At 44.4% G+C, this 23,608-nt stretch overlaps 1 protein-coding gene across 1 annotated transcript in view; it reads left to right on the top strand.

Moving 5' to 3' along the window:
* The window catches only part of LOC116973735 (PC3-like endoprotease variant B), a 704,916-nt gene that overhangs the window by 136,223 nt on the left and 545,085 nt on the right, over positions 1-23,608 (top strand). The window contains exon 8 of the mRNA XM_033022045.1: positions 8,662-8,765. Coding sequence (XP_032877936.1) covers positions 8,662-8,765 — 104 coding nt within the window. The remainder of the gene's footprint in view (positions 1-8,661; positions 8,766-23,608) is intronic.

Here is a 23,608-nt window from a genome sequence, read left to right as displayed (position 1 = left end):
GCTTTGTTGTGAAGGAAAATTATTTAGTGTTTGCATGTTCATTGAGTTGATGGCTTCATAGCTGCTGCACATGAAGGAACAATTGAACAGAGGTTTGATTTCACCATATACCATATAACAACTACAGCACGGAAACAGGCCATCTCGGCCCTTCTAGTCCGTGCCGAACACTTACTCTCACCTAATTCCATCTACCTGCACTCAGACCATAACTCTCCATTCCTTTCCCGTCAATATACCTATCCAATTTATTTTTAAATTATAAAATCGAACCTGCCTCCACCACTTCCACTGGAAGCTCATTCCACACAGCTTCTTTGCTCTCTGAGTAAAAAAATTCCCCCTCATGTTACCCCTAAATTTTTGTCCCTTAATTCTCAAATAATGTCCTCTTGTTTGAATCTTCCTTACTCTCAATGGAAAAAGCTTATCCACGTCAACTCTGTCTATCCCTCTCATAATTTTAAAGACCTCTATCAAGTCCCCCCCTTAACCTTCTGCGCTCCAAAGAATAAGAACCTTTCTCTGTAACTTAGGTGCTGAAACCCAGGCAACATTCTAGTAAATCTCCTCTGTACTCTCTCTATTTTGTTGACATCTTTCCTATAATTTGGTGACCAAAAGTGTACACCATACTCCAGAATTGGCCTCACCAATGCCTTGTACTATTTTAACATTACATCCCAACTTCTATACTCAATGCTCTGATTTATAAAGGCCAGCACACCAAAAGCTTTCTTTACCACCCTATCTACATGAGATTCCACCTTCAGGGAACTATGCACAGTTATTCCTAGATCCCTCTGTTCAACTGCATTCCTCAATTCGAGGAGCTCGCAGTCTCAGCTTGAGACCGATGTTGGGAGACTCCAAACGACGCAAAAGGTTTCAACCAGCCCCGACCCGGGGTCTGATCGCCTGGCGTGGGGGAGCTAAAATTCCCCCCGATGCAAGAGCTTGATCGCCTCGACACGGGGGCCAAAACGCCACCAGCTATGGGAGCCAAGATCACCACGTCAACGGGTTGAGACCGCGGGAAAAGAAGGGAAGAGATTGAACTTTTTTTCGCCTTCCATCACAATGAAGAATGTGGAGGAGTCACTGTGGTGGATGTTTATATTAAAATGTATTTTGTGTGTTTGGTTGCTTTTCATTGGTATGACTATGGCGAATTAAATTCCTCGTATGTTGCAAAACATACTTGGCTAATAAAGTATTATTATGATTATGATTATGATGATTTTTTTCAATGTTGTTGGTAGGGGGGAACGTTCCTTCCACAGATGTCACAGGATCTTTGAAGGGTTTTCTTCAAGGTCAAAGATAAATGCTGTTGCTTCAGCTCCAGTTGATTACTCTGAAGAATAACATAACCTGTGTGAGAAATATACATCTTCTAGATGCACTGGGACGCATCCTCAGCGATGTGACCTGGGGTCATCGGGTGTTTCGGTTCTCACAACATCAGACACCCTCGCCCAGGCGACCCAGCCGGGGTTGATCAGGCCCCTACTTGTGTCCCAGCAGCAACCGCCCATGGATCAGCCATCTTAATAACTACTCTGCAGGGGTTGGGAGATTCTAGTGCGTGGAGGGACTGGGCTCTGTGGGGTGAGTCCTGGCCGGGCTCATCCTGCGTCTCACCAGGTTCAAGGCCTGTGCGCTGCACCTCTTTCTCCTTCTCCGAGCATTTCATTCTCACCTGATGGACTTTTAGGCCATGGTGGTTCATTAAGCCTTTCGTAGCTTTATTGGGTGTCTTTCTCATGAAAGACACAGACTGGGGTGCTAACCCAGCCTTTCCCGGGTGATGTCTGAAGAATAAAATAACCTAAATTGTATTGTGTTAGAAGGAACTGCAGATGCTGGTTTAGACTGAAGACTCGTCTGAAGAAGGGTCTCGACCGGAAACGTCACCCATTCCTTCTCTCCAGAGATGCTGCCTGTCCCGCTGAGTTACACCAGCTTTTTGTGTTAAACCTAAATGGTATTGTACTTCAATCTAATAAACTGAAATACCATGTGGATCTCATGAGGATATTGCTTAACTTTCATTTTTCTAGATTTCAAACATTTTTATCCATTTTTAGTGAGATCAAGATGAGGTGCACCAGCTAATTAGAATTTTAATTTGAACTTTAAGCTTCATAGTAGGAACCATGAGGAAAGTACAAAGTGCAGAAGTAATACAGTGGGTCAAGCATTATCTGTGGAGAGGATGGATAGGTGATTTTTGGGTCAAAATCCTTCTTCAGACCCTTCTGTATGTTTTCCTTAAGATTCCAGCATCTGCAGTTCATTGTGTCTCCATGGTAGGAAATACGACAATTAAGGAAATTTAAAATATGTTGACTAATTAGATCTCAATTTTTATAGCTGTTTTTTCATGTGAGAGTTCAATAATATGCCACTTACACAAAATAGCATTTACAGATTTTTTTTAAAGCACTATGAGGAAACTAAGTATAATGACGCCCTTTTTGGGAATCCTTCCTAATGTTAGATGCATTGAAATTAATGATTCAACAATGATGTAAACCCTTAAAATATCGATGTAATGATAAATAAGATCTCTTGGATGGATATAGTGAAAAATAAAATAAAATTTAATAAACTATATTCCCTGATTAAAAATCCCTTGGATGCCTGTTTAATCCCTGATATAGAGATGAAAGTTTATGAGTGCAAAGGATTGCTTTTGACCTTCCAGTGAAGCAGGCTGACCAGATTTCAAGGCATTCTCACTGTTAAGTGGCTTGTAATTCATGGAAGTTGCCAGCATCCCACGGATTTTATTACAATGAAGCCTGACACCCAAGCTTCCTTCTCCTTAACATAGATAACAGGACATTTATTTATAATTAATAGATTAATATAGTTTAGTTTAGTTTAGTTTATTGTCACGTGTACCAAGGTACAGGTAAAGCTTTCGTTGCATGCTAACCAGTCAGCGGAAAGACAATACATGATTACAATCGAGCCATTCACAGTATACAAATACACGATAAGGAAATAAAGTTTAATGTAAGGTAAAGCTAGTAAAATCCGATCAAAGATAGTCCGATAATAGTTCAGGACTGCTTTCTGGTTGCAGTAGGATGATTCAGTTGCCTGATACAGGTGCACAACCTTTTATCCGAAGATCCAAATAACGAAAACCTCCGAATAGCGGCCATTTTTTCGGTCCTTGAAGAAAGGTCCTTGAAAACGTTCACCGAGGGCGGCCCGCAGAGGTGACAGCGGAACCTCCGGTCGGTCCTCGAAGAAAGGGGAACTAAATCCCCATTCATAAAAGAGAAGGCGAGGGTATATTGCGCGGGAGGGTTAATAATTGACAATATGCTGCTGCCTGCCCGCTGAGTTAAAAAGTTCCCACGGTAGCACGATACACTGTGTATCGTGCTACCGTGGGAACTTTTTAACTCAGCGGGCAGGCAGCAGCATATTGTCAATTATTAACCCTCCCGCGCAATATATCCTCACCTTCTCTTTTATGAATGGGGATTTAGTTCCCCTTTCTTCAAGGACCGACCGGAGGTTCCACTGTCACCTCTGCGGGCCGCCCTCGGTGAACGTTTTCAAGCGCAAGCACGGAGATCCCAGATACCCACAGCCAACAGCAGCCCAGCCCAGCCCCGCTCCAACTACAGAGGAACCTGGGTTGCGGATGACGGGGCGCAGCTCGGGCCGTCGTAGGGGCCCATCGGGGAGCGGGTTCCTGTTGGTCCTGACGTCTCCGGCCACCTGCCATCCTCCGGGAACTGTACCGCCCTTGCAGGAGAGTGGGGTTGTTTGCAGTTGCAGAGGGAGGGGGCAAGGGCGGTACAGTTTCCAGTCTCAGATCCAGTCCAGGGGGGTGGCCGGAGACGTCAGGACCAACGGGACACCGACCCCCAGGCCCACTGCAAGCACGGAGATCCCAGAGACCCACAGCCAGCAGCAACTCCAGCCCAGCCCCGCTCCAACTCCAGAGGAACACGTAGGGGCAGAAGCTGATGGTGTGCAAGGCACGTCTTGTTCTTGGGGTGGCGGATGAGGGGGCGCAGCTCGGGCTGTGGGCAAACTGCCACTTGTCGCCGTAGCGGCCCATCGGGGAGCGGATTCCTCTGGAGTTGGAGGGGGAGGAGGGTGTTGTGCTGTTTGATCGCCCCCTGCTATCCCAGGGACAGGGAGACACAGCGGCTTTTTAGACTGGTGGGCAATCACTTCCAAAGTTCTGCCCACACAGTCAGTACACCTCTCCTACACTGCATTTCATACAAACATTTATTCTGCAAGAAAAAACTACATTGAAGACTCAAACTCGCGACCGAGTAACTGCCAGGATCGAGGCGCAAACTCGCGACCGAGCTCGGGGATTCAAGAATCCCCGAGCTAGGCCGCCTAAGGGCATGTATGTAGCCCCGCTAGGGTGACATGAGTGCGAGAGGTGATTCAATGCTGCGGGCACATTTACAAATTCAGGAATTCATTCAACACACTGCATTTCATACAGACATTTATTCTGCAAGAAAAAACGACATTGAAGACTCAAACTCGCGACCGAGTAACTGCCGGGATCAAGGCGCAAACTCGCGACCTTGCGGATATGAGCCGAGCACTCTACCACTGACCCAGCCATTAAAATCTACGCTAAAAAAATTCCATTCCGAAGACCGACAAATTCTGAATTACGAAAAGTGTCTGGTCCCAAGGCTTTCGGATAAAAGGTTGTGCACCTGTACCAGCTGGGAAGAAACTGTTCCTGAATCTGGAGGTGTGCATTTTCACACTTCTATACCTTATGTCCGATATAGAATCCCAAGCATTGGTATTCACGCGCATAGAAGCTTGTATATTGGGAATGGGTTCAACAATACAACAACAACAACAATACTGCAGTGCGTGGGTCTCGAAAGGAGGCACGAAGTCCAGAGTTTCGAGAAGCACCTTTATTATATTCCTCCCGGTTGTAGGGAAGACGAAACTAGAGGAAGATGGCACCCAAACCCCTGCCTTTTAAGCCCTCCGGCTGAGGGCCGCCTCCGGACTGCACCACTCCTGTGCCGAGGGGTTCGGCAGTATGATGGCACGACCCTTAGGAGCCGCCACAGGACCCCCCCCCCCAGAACCAGAGGCACAAAACGCACCGACGGGCGCACGACCCGGCCGGCCCGCGTGCGGAAGTCAGCAGATCCCGGGGCTTGCGGAGGCATAGGTGGAGGGACAGGTCGAGGGACCGGCGGAAGGACAGATGGAGTGACAGGTGGAGGGAGTCGTGAGGGGGGGGCGCCCTCGGGGCCGAGGTTGGGCAACCAGCACCGGCTGGTCAATGTCCAGGTGTGCCGGCTTCAAACGGTCAATCGACACGGCCTCCGGCCGGCCCCCCATGTCCAGGACAAAAGTCGACTGCCCGTGTTCCAGCACCCGGAACGGGCCCTCGTACGGCCTCTGGAGTGGCGTCCGGTGGGCATCACGGCGCAGGAAAACATACGGGCAGTCCGTGAGGGCCAATGGCACGTGTGGGCGAAATGTCCCATGGCGGGACGTCGGGACGGGTGCGAGCCTGCCAACTTGCTCGCGAAGGCGTTGAAGGGTGGAGGAGGGCGTTCCCTGCTGCTCCGGCGCCAACGGCACAAACTCCCCGGGCACTGTGAGTGGCGACCCGTACACGAGCTCCGCCGATGATGAGGCCAAGTCCTCTTTGGGAGCGGTCCGGATGCCCAGCATGACCCACGGCAACTCGTCCATCCAGTCCGGGCTGGAGAGTCGTGCCTTCAATGCCGCCTTTAGCTGCAGGTGGAATCTCTCCACCAGACCGTTAGCTTGCGGGTGGTAAGCCGTGGTGTGGTGTAGCCGCACCCCCAGCAAATGAGCCATGGCTGACCACAGCTCGGAGGTGAACTGTGGCCCCCGGTCTGAGGAGATGTGCGCCGGCACCCCGAAGCGAGCAATCCAGTGCGCGGACAACGCACGAGCACACGTAGCAGTTGAAGTGTCAGCCAACGGAATGGCCTCCGGCCACCGCGTGAAGCGGTCTACCATTGTAAGGAGGTGGGTGATGCCCCGGGACGGCGGGAGAGGCCCTACAATGTCTACGTGGAGATGGTTGAATCGCCGGTGAGGTAGACCAAACTTCTGGAGAGGCGCACGGACATGGCGCTGGATTTTTGCCGTCTGGCACGGAATGCAGGTGTGAGCCCAATGGCCAACCTGCTTGTGCAGACCGTGCCACATGAAATGAGCTGCCACTAGTGCCGTTGTCGCCCGGATTGATGGGTGAGCCAGTCCGTGGATCACCTCGAACACCCTCCGGCGCCAGGTGGCAGGGACGATGGGGCGCGGCTGACCGGACGACACATCGCACAGGATTGTCACTCCCCCAGGACCGAGAGGGACATCCTCAAGGCGGAGGCCGGAGATGGCAGGTAGGTGGGCACCTCATCGTCCGTGAGCTGTGCCACCGCCAGAGCAGAATAGTCCATTCCGGGCGCCACCTCGAACACGGCGTTTATAGCGGGGCGGGACAATGCGTCGGCCACCCGATTCTCTTTCCCCTCGACGTAGCGGATAGATGTGGTGTATTCCGAGATGTAAGCCAATTGCCGCTGCTGACGTGCGGACCAGGGATCGGAAACCTTCTGCAGGGCGAAAGTGAGCGGCTTATGGTCGGTGTAGGCGGTGAACGGGCGGCCCTCCAGGAAGTAGCGAAAATGGCGCATAGCCAGGTACAGAGCCAGGAGCTCTTTCAGGCCGAGGTATTTATTATTGTCCGGGGGGTCTGCGAGGAAGTCCGTGACTTCTTCAACCGCATCCTGGTCGAGGGCTCCCACCAGGTAATAGAAACGGGTGGCATCGACCGTGATGCCCTGCAGGTTGAACTGGGCCTCCGCCTGCTGGAACCAGATGAGCGGCCGGGTGGTCCAGAAGTTGGGCAGCTTAACGGCGACTGCGTCTAGAGCCCGGGCCGGGCTGGCGTGTGAGGGGGCAGGGCTTTCTCGTCCCTCCATCATGACGCTAATGGAGCGTCGGGGTCACCAATGTGGTGCGTGGGTCTCGAAAGGAGGCACGAAGTCCAGTGTTTTGAGAAGCACCTTTATTATATTCATCCCGGTTGTAGGGAAGACAAAACTAGAGGAAGATGGCACCCAAACCCCTGCCTTTTAAGGCTGAGGGCCGCCTCCGGACTGCACCACTCCTGTGCCGAGGGGTTCGGCAGTATGATGGCACGACCCTTAGGAGCCGCCACAATAAAATACAACCACCTCAGCTCCATGTTGTGCCTCCAACTCTGCTATAATCATGGAGTCATGCAATACTGAAGGGTGCCATTCAGCCCAGCATGCATGTGCTAGCTCTATGAGAGAGCTATCCTACTTCTCTGCTCTGTCCCAGCAGCCATGCACATTTTTTAATTTATTTTTTCAAATATATATCCAATTTCTATTATATCTCTCCAATTCACAGGAATCGCTCCCGCGTGCTTCCTGTTGTAATAGGGGACAGCAAACTGGTGAAATGATGAAGTCCCCATTCCAGATGAAACACGTCTAAGCATTCATTATATTCATAATGAAACCCCAAATGTCAGAAGAAACTGGAAATGCATATATTGCCAAAACTCAGATCCCTGATAATCATTATCCAGTCATATTTTTCTCTGCGGTTATATTGAGCCAAAGCTGATGTCTGTTGTATTTCTCAATTATGAATTCATAGAAATGAGGGTGGCTCAGAAATACAAACAAATTATATAATCAGCAGTGGGTAATGAAAGGTGGCCTCTATATGTTGGTAGTGATGCTTTGGGAAGTACAGTTTATTACGAGTTAACAAGCGGGAATTTTTGTGACATTTATTGAATAGCTGTTTGTTAACATGAATAAAACAATGGGATTAAATGCTAAATGTGTCTCTGGTGTGATGTGAGAAAACTTGAATGATCACAATAAAACCAAGCCAAAAAAAAGGCCTTCTTTACCTTATTTACCTTTTTCACAAACCACCCTGATTTTCAGTACTGTGGTTATCAGAGTTACTTTTATTATTTCTATGAATGATTAGATTTCCATTTACATTAAAAGGAATAGAAAGTTAGATTAATCTTGTTTTAAATTTTACAGTTTGCAACAATAGACCAACTTAATGCAAAATTACAAACCAAATAAAACAGAGCCAAAAAAAATAGACTATCTTTACCTTATTTAGAATAGGCCTTTTTTCACAAACCAGCCTAATTTTCAGTACTGGTTATCAGAGTTACTTTAATTATTTCTATGAATTATTTGATTTACATTTACATTAAACGGAAGAGAAAGTTAAATTAGTCATTTTAAGTGTTAAATTTTACATTTGCAACAATATAACAACTTTATGCAAAATTCCATACACCCAAAATAATTTTAAAAACCCCATTTCATTTCTTGCAGAACATAACGGCAGAATATGCAAGCCATTTCATTTTATTTCCTGTTGCTTACTATTAAGATTTTCCCAAAGGACAAGTACAGCTGTCTCATACCAGTAGTAATGACCTAGTTTTATGACTTTTGTTGAATTAAAAGAAAAAAACAGTAACGCTCTCTTTGTTGATGGTATAAAAACATGATGGAGATTTATGCCTGTTGCTTTTTCAGAATCTGCCTCATTAATTTTGTTGCTCACTGCATTTGTCATTTTCAGGTGACAGCCACTAACAGTGTGAAGGGGTGTGATTCACATTTCCAAGGCACCTCCAGCGCTGCTCCAATGGCTACAGGAGTCCTGGCACTGGTTTTGGAAGCCAAGTAAGTCCTACAGTGTTATTTGTGTTATTTCTGCCCACTCCATTTCTCCTTTTTGCCTCAATATCCATGTTTGCTTGTATTTTTCTTTTGTTTGAAATCATGACAAACAAGTTCACAAGTTATAGGAGTAGAATTAGGCTATTTGGCCCAACGAGTCTACTCTGCCATTCAATCATGGCTGATCTCTGCCTCCTAATCCCATTTTCCTGCCTTCACCCCCTAAACCTTGACACCCATTCTAATCAAGCAGTTGTCGATCTTTGCCTTAAAAATATCCACTGACGGCCTCCACGGCCCCCTGTGGCAATGAGTACCACAGATTAACTGCCCTCTGACATAGCCAAACTCAGAGGGATTGTCCATGTTCCTGGCAAAATAACCTCACGGTGTTAAAGGGTCAGGATTGGAGATGCTGTGGTAGCCCTACCTATTATCTCAACGCTTCCCCCACACATTTCGGATGGAAAACTTAACTATACAACGATACCATCCCGAGAGTCTGAAGAAGAGCTGACAAATCTCACAGTTGGCGTTGGCAGCATAGAGTATCGGTGCACACTTATTGTTATGTATCTGGGCTATTTAAACAGATACGGTTGCTTAAAGTCAACTAGATGAGGGGAGACAGGATAAATTTTGTAAATTTCATGCTCCCAGTGGGGAGCCACATTTGAATGACATCAAGGTCTGAAAATAAGTACTTCAGTACTATATTCTAGCTCATCTCTGACTCATGTTCTCATCAAGCATGGCTCACACTGTGAATTTGAATGTGCTCTACTTGCCCAAACATTTTGGAAATGTGTCACTTCATCCTTGTTAATAAAGGAACTGTACCTTACTGAAATAGTGTTAGGCAAACCTTTTCGTTATTTTTTTATGGAAGATGGAATGTCTTGTGTCTTTAAATCGTGTGTGAAGTTAGATCTGCCTGAGTTCCAAAGAAGGCAGAAAGACATATGTCAATTATTATATGGCATCCTGATCTCATCTTCAACAGAATTGAATACTAGACTTGTACCCAATGCAATATTGTCTGTTTTGCATCCGAGATCGTGTATTGATGTGCTCCCTTTTCCCCCAGTAATTCATTCATTGGGGTGATGGGAGCCAGAGCATGTATTTCAGCCCATGAGATGTGTTCCATCATTAGATAAAAACATGTGTATATCAACTATTTCTTGGCCTCTTTGAGCTAGCAAATATCTACCAGACACAATGATGCAGTGGTAGAGTTGCTGCCTTACAGCACCTGAGACCCGGGTTCCATCCTAACTGTGGGTGATGTCCATTTGGAGTTAGTACGTTCTCCCTGTGACCATGTGGGTTTTCCACGGGTGCTCTGGTTTCCTCCCACATTCCAAAGACATGCAGGTTTGTGGGTTAATTGGCTTCTGTAAAATTGTCACCAGTGTGTAGGATAGAACTAGTGTATGGGTGATTGCTTGTCGGTGCGGACTTGGTGAGCCAAAGGGCCTGTTTCTAAGCTGTCTCTCTAAATTAAATCATCATATCTGGAAGTAATAATTGAATAAACATTTACTGATTATTCGGGGATACCCCTTAATCATCTTTTGTGAGGGTATTTTGAGTCTGGCTATGATTGTACCTATCTTTGACCAATAATTAACATTGTCAAATTATTTTTTGTAATTGAACACAAACATTTTATGCCTATTTCCTTCGCTCCATAGATGCTGCCTCACCCGCTGAGTTTCTCCAGCATTTTTGTCTACCTTCGATTTTCCAGCATCTGCAGTTCCTTCTTAAACAAACATTTTATTCGCTATCTCTACATGAAGACTCTTAAACTATCATGGCCTTATTTTACAGCTGCGGAAGGCTCTCAACCCAAAACATCATCAGTTCACTTCCCTCCATAGAGGTACCTGTCCAGTTGAGCAGATTTTTTTCCCTCGGGATTCCAGTAGCTGCAGTCTCTAATGTCTCCTGGCCTTGTTTTTGATACTTTCCTTGGATCTAAATGAATGAATGAATGAATGAATGAATGAATGAATGAATGAATGAATGATACTTTATTATCACATGTGACATATCACAGTGAGATTCTATGTTTTGCATACACAAGTACGCAAAGTGTCGCCACATATGGAGCACTGACAAAGTTACAAAGTATTCCATTTAGTTCTCAATGGTCCCCCTTTTGTTCTCGGTGGTCCCCCCATGACAGCCCCCCTTCGATCTCTATCTTTGTGGACAAATCCTATAGGTGTTGTTCAGTTTCCAATCACTACAGTGAGTCCTGTGAGTGAAGAAATCTTTAGTTACTGTATTTTAGGGATGAAAATGTCTAAACAAGGCCTAACAATTGCAATGTTAATAAAATTAATAAAATAACAAAATTAATAAAAAGCACACTCGATTTACAGTACTTGACACTTAAACTAATTCTGCAAAGAAGTGAGACAATAACAGTGCTGAATTACAACTTAGAAAAGGTTTGGATGTTAACAGCTTTGAAGAGTAATCTACCACAATCACTCTCTGACAACTTAGTATGGACTACAAAGTTAGTATAAAACAAGTTGAGAGATGCATCTAAAATGATAAAGTGATAATCAAAGCACAAATCAGCATCAAAATGAAATGCTGGTGATATTACATGTACATCTCCGTGATGGCTAAGATTAGAATAACTGCTCCCTATATTGTATGTTTAAGAAGGAACTGCAGATGCTGGAAAATCGAAGGTAGACAAAAATACTGGAGAAACTCAGCGGGTGAGGCAGCATCTATGGAGCGAAGGAAATAGGCAACGTTTTGGGTCGAAACCCTTTGTATGTTTGTTTCATGATCATTGTAATTTGTTTGCATATGTTCCTTACTTTTAACCCAAGCAATGCGGAATGTATACAAAAGGTGTAAGTGGAGTCGCAGTGCAAATAAAACATCAGCCACTTACCAACGGTATATCATACTGGATGTACAAATCCACTTTCACCCCTGAGTAGATGGAGGAATACAAGGAGACATGGAGAGCTCTCAAACATGTGCAAATGGTTTATTCAAACCTTTAACCATGCATTTGTTCATATATTATATACATATATCATACATTTGCATACATTACAGTCAAAATTTAGATAGATCTTTGATGTCACTCGCACACTTTATACAATATGCAGAATCGTTGATTTCACTTTTTTACAATTTACAGTAGTTATCATTGAAATTGAAATGTATTGCATACTGAAATACATACTGCATGATCTAGTTTCTCCCTATGATAGCCATTCTCTGTGTAAATACTTTCTTTCAAATGCCTCATTTAATCCTTTTTATAATAATTCTTAAGCTTTGCTTTCCACTGCTTAATAAACGTCTTCTCTTTTCTCCTTTAAAAGCATCTAATTTCTTTCCAACTTTCCAATGAAACTTGACTGTGCTTTTTCCTTGGCTTTTTTTATAATATCCAAAATACGCTACCCTAAAGTCTGCAACTCCATCCTGAGGTTTTCCATCAATTTGGATGCCCCAATTTTAAAACCAAGTTTGTTTTTAATATCTTAATTGCTTGATGCTGTCACAATTAATGGCCTGTGTATTTGCATTTATCCCTCCATCCTTTTAGATAACACATCCAATATCTCATATTTCTTTGTACTATCTTCCAAAGTATCTTACTTTGCATTTTGCACATTTTGAACTGCATTAGACCACTCTGTTATCCTATTTCCCTGATAAAAAAAAATACAAATTATTCTTTAAAATTATATATAATTTCATGTTATTGAAGAATTTTCCTATTATTCCCTCATTTCTCCAATGCCATTTTACGGTAAGCCCAGGATACCATGGACCATCCTTCAATTTCTTTTCTCCCTCCCACCTTTCCCTTCCTTATAGCCACATTAGGCATAGTGGCAAACTTACTTATTTTTTGCCATTATTCTCGTGATTATTACATGACTGTTTTGAAAATCTTGAACCCACATCCACGTTATTCTCCCAAATGCTGTGAGGAATTCTGTCAAGTACTTCAAATACAACCTGCCTCTTAAAAATCCATGCTGCCTAGCCTGAATTAAATCATGTTTTTGCAAGGGATCAGTACTTTTATCCCACATTGGAGATCATAGTGATTTGCTGACAATTTAAGTAAGACTAATGAGTTTATAATTATTCCACATTTGTCACTCCAGTTCTTCTACATTGACTCTCTTGCTAAAGAAATTTGAAAAAATATATGTAGGCAGTCATGTAATTCATGTAATTCCTCCTTATCTTCCCTTGGAATACCAGTATGTAAATTACTGTCATAGTAATAAAGTCAATGCAGACCAATTTGCTTACCTCAACTCGGCCTATTTGTTTCCATTTGGCCCAGATCCTTCTGGAACATTACTATCCATGTACGTGTCCAAATCTGTATTAAATATTGTAATTGTACCCACTTCTGCCAATTTCTATAGCAGTCCATGCTACATACCCACCACCCATGTGAAAAATAATGGGTTCCCCTTAAATCTTTCATCTCTCACTTTAAACCAATGCCCTCTAGTTTTAGACTTCCCTCCCCCGGGACAGTAGCCTTTCACCTTGTCTATGCCCTTCATTATTTTATATTCCATCTCGTAAGATCACCCTTCAGCCTCCCAAACGTTGAGGGAAAACAGCCCCAGTGTATCCACTCTCTTCTTATAACTCAAGCCCTCCAGTCCCTGTAACATCTTTGTGAATCATTTCCACAATTTATTGGCAAAGTTCCTATAGTTAGATGACGTAAACTGCACACAATACTCCATGTCCTGAATGATGAAGCCAAGCATGCTATAGCCATTGTCACCAACCTGTCTGCCTATACTGCCACTTTCATGGAACAATGTACTTGCACCCCTTGGTGTCTCTGGTCTACAACATCCTTGCGAATAAAATCATGAGAGGAAAAGATCGAGTAGATGCACAGTCTCTTGCCCAGAGTAGCACTTTATAATGAATAGCTTTCTGAAACAGTTTGAAACACTACTGACTTTCGATAAAACTTCAGAGCATTTCAGAATTATGAATCAAATACTTACTCTCTAGGTCAGTAGGTGAATCGAGGACCAGAGGACATGTTTAAGGCGAAGGGGAAAAGATTTAATAAGAATCTGAGGGGTAACTTTTTAGACAATAGACAATAGGTGCAGGAGTAGGCCATTCGGCCCTTTGAGCCAGCACTGCCATTCACTGTGATCATGGCTGATCATCCCCAATCAGTACCCCATTCCTGCCTTCTCCCCATATCCCTTGACTCCGTTATTTTTAAGAGCCCTATCTAGCTCTCTCTTGAAAGCATCCAGAGAACCTGCCTCCACCGCCCTCTGGGGCAAAGAATTCCACAGATTCACCACTCTCTGTGAGAAAAATTGTTTCCTCGTCTCTGTTCTTAATGGCTTACTCCTTATTCGTAAACTGTGGCCGCTGGTTCACACTAAGGGTGGTGGATGTATGGAACAAACTGCCAGAGGAGGTAGTTGAGGCAGGGACTATCCCAACATTGAGGAAACAGTTAGACAGGTACATGGATAGGACTGGTTTGGAGAGATATGGACCAAACGCGGGCAGGTGGGACTAGTGGGGCTGGCACATGTTGGTCGGTGTGGGCAAGTTGGGCCAAAGGGCCTGTTTCCACACTGTATCACTCTGACTCTATGACCCTCTAGGGTCTAACCATGAACTGAGCTCAGTTTTAATCATTCTCCTCATGGAGCAAAGCGAGCACAAGCGACGAAGAGCTTTGAGGAGTTGATTCTGCAATTCAAATTATAAAATATCACAGAAGTAGGGGAACAGAGGCTCTTCTGATGATAGGACTGAATCTTAAAACCATGAAGAAAAGTATGTTGTGCAATGTTGAAACAGTTGTTTCTGAACTGTTATCCATCACTGGGAAGGTGGGACTGACATATGATGAAAGAATGGGTCGACTGGGCTTGTATTCACTGGATTTTAGAAAGATGAGAGGGGGTCTTATCGAAACATGTAAAACTCTTAAAGGATTGGACAGGCTAGATACAAGAACAATGTTCCTGATGTTGGGGGAGTCCAGAACCAGGGATCACAATTTTAAGTATAAAGGGCCTGTTCCACTTACGCGATTTTTTCAGCGACTGCCTGCACCCGTCATAGTCGCAGCAGGTCACCGAAAATGTTTAAAATGTTGAGAATCCAGTGGCGACCAGAGAAAGGTACGACTCTTTGGGCGACTACTCACGACCATACAGGCGTCACCCCGCAACATTTTGGGTCGAGACCCTTCTTCAGACAATACAATTACAATTATTTTTGGAATTATGGAAAAGTTAACAGTGTCATTTTTTAGACGGATCATAAATTGGTTTCATGCCTGGGTTCAGGGTTCAGTCATTTATGTGCTAATTTCCGTTACACTTCTGTTATTCATTTAAGTCATTGTGAGCCATTGTCAGAGGCTGCTGGAAGTAAAGTTTAACTCTGTGCACATCATTTTGCCTCTCTTAGCTCATAAAATGTAACAAAGGTCACTGGTCCCATCGAAAGGATATTTTGAAATTATTATTGCTCAATAATACAATCACTCAGCAAGAGATTCTGTTGAGGTGAATTGAAAGGTATGTATTATCTGTGTATTTCTGACCAATAAAGAGACAATGTTCTTCCACCACAGTGATTCGTTTTAGTTTTAGTTCTTCGTTTTAGATTTAGAGATACAGCGCAGAAACAAGCCCATCCGTCCACAGAATCCACACTGACCAGTGATCCCCGCACACTAACACTAACACTATCCGACACACACTAAAGACAAATTACAATTATACCAAGCCAATTAATCTACAAACCTGTGCAACTTTGGAGTGTGGGAGGAAACCGGAGATCCCGGAGTAAACCCACGCAGGTCACACGGAAAACGTACAAACTCCGTACATACAAGTACCGGTAGTGCGGATCGAACCCAGGTCGCTGGCGCTGTTAGGCAGCAACTTTACCACTGCCGCTGCCTCAAGGTAATTCCTGAGATTTCAGGATGAGGGGAAATTAAGTAGATTGTGCCTGTATTCTGCAGTGTACTAGGAGAGTCCCAGAAGACTAGGAGATAATCTCGTTAAAATCTACATATTTTTTAAGGTGCTGGATAGGGTAAATATGACAATGATGCATCTCCTAGCTAAGGTGGGCAGAACAGAATAAGTGATTGGATTTTCAGGCCAAACATGAGAAGAGATTTCTTCACTGGAGGATAATGGATCCATCACATTCTCCCATCAGGATGACTGTGATTGTCTAGTCCAGGGATAGGGAACCTTTTCATGTTGGAATGCCGCATTAAGTTACCTGCAATCTAATAAGGCCGCATGCAAGAAACTTCAATTAGATATACTTCAAAATGTACATTATTTTGTAAAAATCTACCTACTATGTACTAACTTCAAGAAAATGAAAAAAAGTTTGTTAATTCTAAAGTTAACTAACCTTTTAATGATTTTGTTGTGACTGCTTTCTAAAGTCTAGTCGCATTAGAACTAAACCATAAGCATAACAGGTTTTAAAATACCCCTCATGACTTACTAATGTTTTAATTGTGGCCATCAGTCGGGAAGGATTATTTTGTTGAATCTTTTTACTCTTTGGTATTTTAAATATGTTCATTTTAAGATTAAAATAAGAATAATAAAAGACGAACAAAAACATATTAATAAAAATAAAAGGATTTGTTCTACAAAATTTGGATTCATTCAAAAGGATTCATTCAAAAGGCCGCACTTAATGGCCTAGAAGGCCGCAGGTTCCCCACCCCTGGTCTAGTCTACTCGTGGAAGAGGTCAATAGGTTTTTAGAAAATCATGCTACATTAGGTTACTGCAGAAAAGTGGCACTTAGACAAATGATCATTCATGATTTCATTGAATGGTGGAACAGACAGAAGGGACTGACAGGCCTATACCTTCCTCTATTTCTTGGCTTTAGTGTTTCTTCTTCCAAGGAATTTCTGCTTTTTCAAAATAACTAAAGTGATTTTACAACCACACTCCTCTGAAGCAATGTAACAATGCATTCCATGTGGTCTCATGTTTTGTGTTAGGATTTGTTTACTGAATTCATTGCCCTGGTAATTGTTGTACACCTGACACCAGTGGCGTAGCGTGGGGGGGGGGCCAGAGGGGCAGTTGCCCCGGGCGCTAAATTTTTAGGGGCGCAAAAAAATAGTTGGATACATTTTTTTTTAAATGGCAAAAAAAATTGTTCTACCATTTTATAATTTTTTTTATCTAACAATTTTTTTGCGCCCCTAAAAATGTATCCAACAATTTTAACCAACCAGCGATCTCTGCGCCGAGGCCACTGCCACTGTCCCAGCCGCCCGTGGTCGGGTCGAGTGGCCGCTGCCGCCGGAACGTGCCCCAGCTCCGAGTTCTGGTCGCCGCTGTCCCAGCTCAGAGGCCAGGTCGCCGCTGCCGCTGCTCCAGCTCCGATGCCGTGTGACTGCTGCCGCTGCCCCCGCTCCGAGGCCAGGTTGCCGCTGTCGCTGTTCCCGCTCCGAGGCCAGGTCGCCGCTGCCGCCGTCCCAGCTCCGAGGCCAGGCCGCCGCTACCGCCGCCCCAGCTCCGAGGCCAGGCCGCCGTCCCAGCCGCTGCCGCCGCCGTCCCGGCTCCGAGGCCAGGCCGCCGCTGCCGCCGTCCCAGCCACTGCCGCCGCCATCCCAGCTCCAATGCCGGGCGGCCGCTGCCGCTGTCCCAGCTCCGAGGCCAGGCCGCCGCTGTCAAAGCCGCCGCTGCCGCTGTCAAAGCCGCCGCTGCCGCTGCCCAGCTCCGAGTACTGGTCGCCGCTGCCACTGTCAAAGCCGCCGCTGCCGCTGCCCAGCTCCGAGTACTGGTCGCCGCTGCCACTGTCCCAGCCGCCGCTACCGCTGCCCCAGCTCCGAAACCGCCATTAGGCCTCGGCGCAGGCGGAGACGGGGGATACGACAAAAGAAGTCGCATCCCCCGAAGGAAGAGACCGAAAACCGCTAATGAGGAGGCGCAATATTTTAAACTGCCTCGGGCGCGCAAAACCCACCCTACGCCACTGCCTGACACACATCATTGATTCGATGGGAACTCACTACTAAGTCAATGGGGCTACCACAGGAGATTGAGGCATGAGATTTCAGAACTTCAGACTGTAGATCACGTGTGATTTTCCATTAGAATGAATTATGTTTGCTTAGGCCTCGAATGAATTAGGTTTGCTTTCTGGTGCCTTTCCCCACAGTAGACATTTTTGATTCTGCTGTGGGGGGACGTTTGTGTTGAACTCTATAATGTGTTGTATCCATTTTCTTTATTTTTTTAACCTTTTTCTACGGTTTGTATGGAAACTTATTATCTATTTTATGTAAAGCACTTTGGTGTCAATGCGAGTTGACTTAAAACGTGCTATATAAATAAAACTTACTTACTTACTTAGTAATCTTCAACAAATCTTGACAGATTGATTGACAATTATCCAGCAATTTCTTTCCCTTTCTGCTGACATATCAAGTGAATGGTTTTGCTTGCTGATACAATCTGCCATATTTCCTGCCAAAAGAAAAGACAAGCTCCTTTGTCCAGCCATTTGCCAAACTAACCCCAATCACCAGTATCCACCTGTCCAGAGACTCTTGCCCTGAGTAGGGGAATCGAGGACCAGAGGACATAGGTTTAAGGTGAAGGGGAAATGATTTAATAGGAATCTGAGGGGTAACCTTGTCACACAAAGGGTGGTGGGTGTATGGAACCAGCTGCCAGAGGATGTAGTTGAGGCAGGGACTATTCCAATGTTTAAGAAACAATTAGACAGGTACATGGATAGGACAGGTTTGGAGGAATATGGACCAAACGCAGGCAGGTGGGACTAGTGTAGCTGGAACCACTCTCGAGCATGAAGGAGAGTTACGAAGACCTCCTACGACCTCGTGTCGACCATGCTGTGAGTATGAGTCGAGGGCAAACTCGCCAGAACTAGCGGATTAGGTTGCCCAAGTGGGACAGGCTCTTAAATCTTGTGGTGTTTTCCACAGGTTCCCCATTGATTATCAGTTGGTCTATTGCCTGCTGGTCTCCAGTGTGCATGGTCTTCTGGCAGCTGATCTTTCATCCAACCTTTGATGCATTCTCCTCCAGAGCAGTTGTCATCTCTTGAAGTTGTCATCTGCTAGTAGTGCAATGTGATCAGCAAAATCTAGGTCTGTGAGCCGTCTTCCTGTTCTCCACGGTATTCCAAAGTCAGGTTTGTTCATTGTCTTCCGCATGACATAGTCGATTGTGACCATAAACAGTAAAGGGCCTGTCCCACTTACGTGTCCTTGGCACGCAAATTACGCGATCTCATCGTCGCGTTGAGGCGCATGGGCATCGTATGGCCGCGTGGGGCCGATCCCCCTGAGAAGCGCGGAGGGATATGTAGTTGTGCACAACATCGCGCGGGGCACCGAAAATTTTGTAGCGAACAAAATCTTCGCGCGCCAACGGCCTGTCGCGGAACTGACGGCCAAAGTGAGACCGGCCCAAGACCCTGGCGCGATGCAACGTCTCACCTCCAACAGCAGCAGAAGCAGGCAAACGATCGGCGAACTCGGCCTGGAGCTCACGACTGTTGCGGTCCGGATTCGCCCCCACTTCTACTCTCAGAGCGGGGCCAAGAAGATTGAAGATATACACAAAATGCTGGAGTAACTCAACGGGACCGGCAGCATCTCTGGAGAGAAGCAATGGGTGACGTTTTGGGTCAAGACCCTTCTTTCAGACTGAAGAAGAGTCTTGACACGAAACGTCACCCATTGCTTCTCTCCAGAGGTGCTGCCGGTCCCGCTGAGTTACTCCAGCATTTTGTGTCCGTCTTCAAATGACGTCACGCGCTCCAGATGGCTGTGCGGTCGAATAAAGTCGCGTGCGACCTTCGCGGGATCATCGCGGCTCAACGCGACCATGAGGTCAAGTAATTTGCGTGCCAAGGACACGTAAGTGGGACAGGCCCTTAAGGGGGTTAGAAGACAACCTTGTCTTAACCCTGTGACAATGTTCGCCTTTGGTTATGGGTACCCAGAGCCAATGCTGGTCCCAAGCCCGGACAAAGGAGGAGGGTTGGGCGTAGGGCTAGCACCCCGACCCCATAAAACCCAAACCCGCTACGGTAACAACATGCATAAACCATACTGCAAACTGGCATGAGAGATGGAGAGAGTGAAACTAAATGAGTTTATTGTAGGGTTGTTATTAATGGATTCTTGATAGACAAGTTGGGCTCAGGTTGACCAGACCCATATACCATAGACCATATCTGTATTACCAGGCCTTTGTATATTTGGAATAAACAATCTCAACTCTTATATTTACGTCTCCTTGCAATCAAGGTCATTATCTTGTTTTTCTGTATAATTGTTTAATGTACATGCGTTAACTCTTAAATGCTGCTTGATTTGATTTACCTGTATACCTTTTCAGTGTACCCCTGGTCATGTAAGGCACAGTCAGTTGTCAAACATTTGAACAATGTTGCTTATATAACCAATCTTCTTACAATTTCCCCACTGTTTAGCATTCAGTGCAAGGTAAAACCAGCAAAGTCTGATCAAAGGTAGTATGAGGGTCACCGATGAGGTAGATAATAGTTCAGGACTGCTCTCTGGTTGTGGTAAGATGATGCAATTGCATGATAACAAGGCACATTATGTATATACCAGGCCAATCAGGTCCCTCTGAACAGCAGTCTCTTTCATTCAATGTTTGTTTATTTATTTGGTTATTTTTAATATTATTCCATCAATAGAACAAGTAGCAGAGAGTAGGATTAAAAGAATGAAGCTGCTGCAGCCAATTTAGCACAACAGTTTGGATAGGTTGTAGCCTCCACCCGTGTGGAATTCGCAAGTTCTAATTTATTGTACTGCTTATAGTTTTGAAAACATCATAAACTGAGTAACAGTCAATGAATTTGTCAAATTCAACCTAACTCACCATCCCCATGAAAACCATTATATCATCTTTTATATATGGAATATTGTTGAAGAGAGGATGGCTTTTGGAAAATGTAGCATTTCACAGCTAAGACTGTACTTTGAAATGATACATGGAAATTTGAATTATATGGTTTGAACTAACTTCAATTATAATATAATTTGAATTGTAGTGATATTGGGTTTTGTTTCAATGGATGGGTGTATGCCTGAACATATTATAATTGGATCATATTGAATTATTCCAAAAATCAGTTCTTGGAGTATTGCATGCTTTCACTCTTTTAACTGTTAATAGAGTGCAGAAATCCATCTTGTACTTTTTTGTTAGTTAGAAAGCAAATGGGTAAGAATGCATAAAAGAAGGAAATAAGAATCTACTGGTAAAGAATTATCACCAGCTGTTCCTACTGGCACACTCCCCCTTGGGACTAGAATGGCTCCAACTAGTGAACCTTGTATTAGCGCACCATTAGCTATAATTGATGCTCCTCATTTTAAGCACTGTTACCAGTATTGATAGAGTTCCTGCTGGTTGTTCTTTCTATTTAACCATTTTCTTGAGAACTCATTCTTTATCATTTTTGGACATAGTTTTTAAACCTATTTATATGAAGCATGTTTGTGTACACTACTAACCTTGGGTATCACACATTTACTGCACAATTGGACCTTGACATTAAAAATAAAGACATTAAGTCGGGCATCATCTCTGGAGAACACGAATTGGTAACATTTCAGGTTGAGATCTTTTTTCAGACTGATTGTAGTGGAAGGGTGGTAGGAATAAAAATAAAACTTATGCCCAAAAATTCCTCCCCAGTCACTATACCAACTTCAGTTGAAGCAGAGTACATGGCTAAATAACTAATTTAGCAATCCCAACCAGACTAATTGTAGTGGAAGGGATGAGATGCAAGACAAAGCCTAATGAGTGATTGGTGGATACAGGTGAGAGGGGTTTTGTGATTGGGAGATGGTTGGGCAATGGTCAGAGATGGAAAAACCAACAGCTGTGAGATAAGCATAGAGGAAGTGCAAATTGTGAAGCCACAGGAAGTAATATAGGTGGAAGGGTAGAAATGGATGTGCATCCAGGTGGGGCACAGGGAAAGCGGTGTGGGAGGGTATTGTTTGTCGGTCAGTTACCTAAAATTGTAGAATTTAATGTTCACACCCTTGGTTGACATGTGGCGCCACCCTGGCAATGAAGATGGCCCAGGATAGAAAGGTCAGTATGGGAATGGGAAGAGGAGTTAAAATGGTTAGCAATCATTCCAGCAAGCCTTGGCAGACTGCGTGCAATTGTTTGGCGAAACGGTTATAGTATCCACGCTCGGTCTGCACCATGACACTTGTGGTTCATTTGGGAGAAAAGGGGATAATAGGACAGATGGGTTTTAGACTGATATCAGGAAACATCCTCAAATGTCGTAGTGGGATAGGAGAGTCAAATACTTTCAACAGTCTAAATGCATTACATGATAGGGACACTGGAATTTCATCTCATCAATATATGTGCTCAAATATCATTTATCTAAGATCCATTTTATATCATTTATCTGAGATCCATTACTTCCCATATTCATAGACTTGTGGTTTTAATCGGTCTTTGGTATGTGAGACAAAACTGGGGCACCTGGAAGAAACCCACACAGTGATAGGGAGAACGCCACAAATTTACCACAGGAGGTCAGGATTAAATTTGGGTTACTCAAACTCTGAGGCAACACTACGTCAGTGGGCCACTATAGTTTTAGGGTTATTGATGATACATTTTCACATTATTCAAATGTTTGATAATTGCCACTGTGCCACCCTTTTATGTATGCACCTAAAAGCTTACATTAGGTTTTTTTTTCCTCAACACAACTCAAACAAATTCCAATATGTTCTTTAATGTTCTCCCATTTTATGTCAGTCATCTGCATTCTTCCCAAACTGGCTCAACTCAAATCTTTGTCTCCCCTGCCCAACTCTCCATTCCTGATGACATTAGTTCTTTTCAATATATATTGACTTGGCTCTTTAAGTGAAACAATGTGATTTGCACTATGGTTTTTCAGTGGAGTCATATAAAATTAAGGAAACTTTGTTTGCTTCAAATTATAAGTATATCTTTGCAATATCTCTGGTCAGGTAGTGCACACTGTCAGGCATCAAACATATGAGTAAAGTTGCTGATATCACCAATCTTCCAACTTTCTCAAATAATTCCTTTCAAACATTTTAGAAATTTCTCCTAAAGCTCTGAGTCAATAGCTATATTTTACACTGGCATTCAGTAGAGTTATAGAGTCCTACAGCATGGAGACAGGCCCTTCAGCCCATCTCACCATGCTGATCAAGATGCTCCATCTAAGCTAGTGCGCTTGCCCTCGAAACCTCTCCTATTCATGTATCTGTCTAAGTGTCTTTTAAATGTTGTTATTGTAACTGCCTCAGCTGCCTCCTTTGGCAGCTCAAAGTGTCTTTTAAATGTTGTTATTGTAACTGCCTCAGCTGCCTCCTTTGGCAGCTCATTCCATATGTCCACTATCTTCTGAGTGAAAAAGTTGCCCCTCAGGTTCCCTATTAAGTCTTTGCCCACTCAACTTAAACCTATGTCCTCTAGTTCTTGATTCCCTGACTGAGTAAATCCTACCCTGGGTATGAAAACTCTGTGCATTCAGCCTATCAATCCCGCTGTTGATTTTATACACCTCTACAAGATCACCCCTTAGACTCCTGCGCTCCAAGGAATAAAGTCCTAGCCTGCTCAACCTCTCCCTGTAGCCCAGGTCCTTGTCCTGGCAGCATCCTCATACATCTTCTCTGCACTCTTACATCAATGGTACTCTGGTGATATTATACTTCCAGTGGTTTAAAAAGGTTCAAATAGAAAAGT

Source organism: Amblyraja radiata, chromosome 5, assembly GCF_010909765.2.
Source record: "Amblyraja radiata isolate CabotCenter1 chromosome 5, sAmbRad1.1.pri, whole genome shotgun sequence".
In the NCBI taxonomy this organism is placed as follows: Eukaryota; Metazoa; Chordata; class Chondrichthyes; order Rajiformes; family Rajidae; genus Amblyraja; species Amblyraja radiata.
The sequence above is the reverse complement of the archived record's forward strand: the minus strand, read 5'-3'. Positions and strand labels throughout refer to the sequence as shown.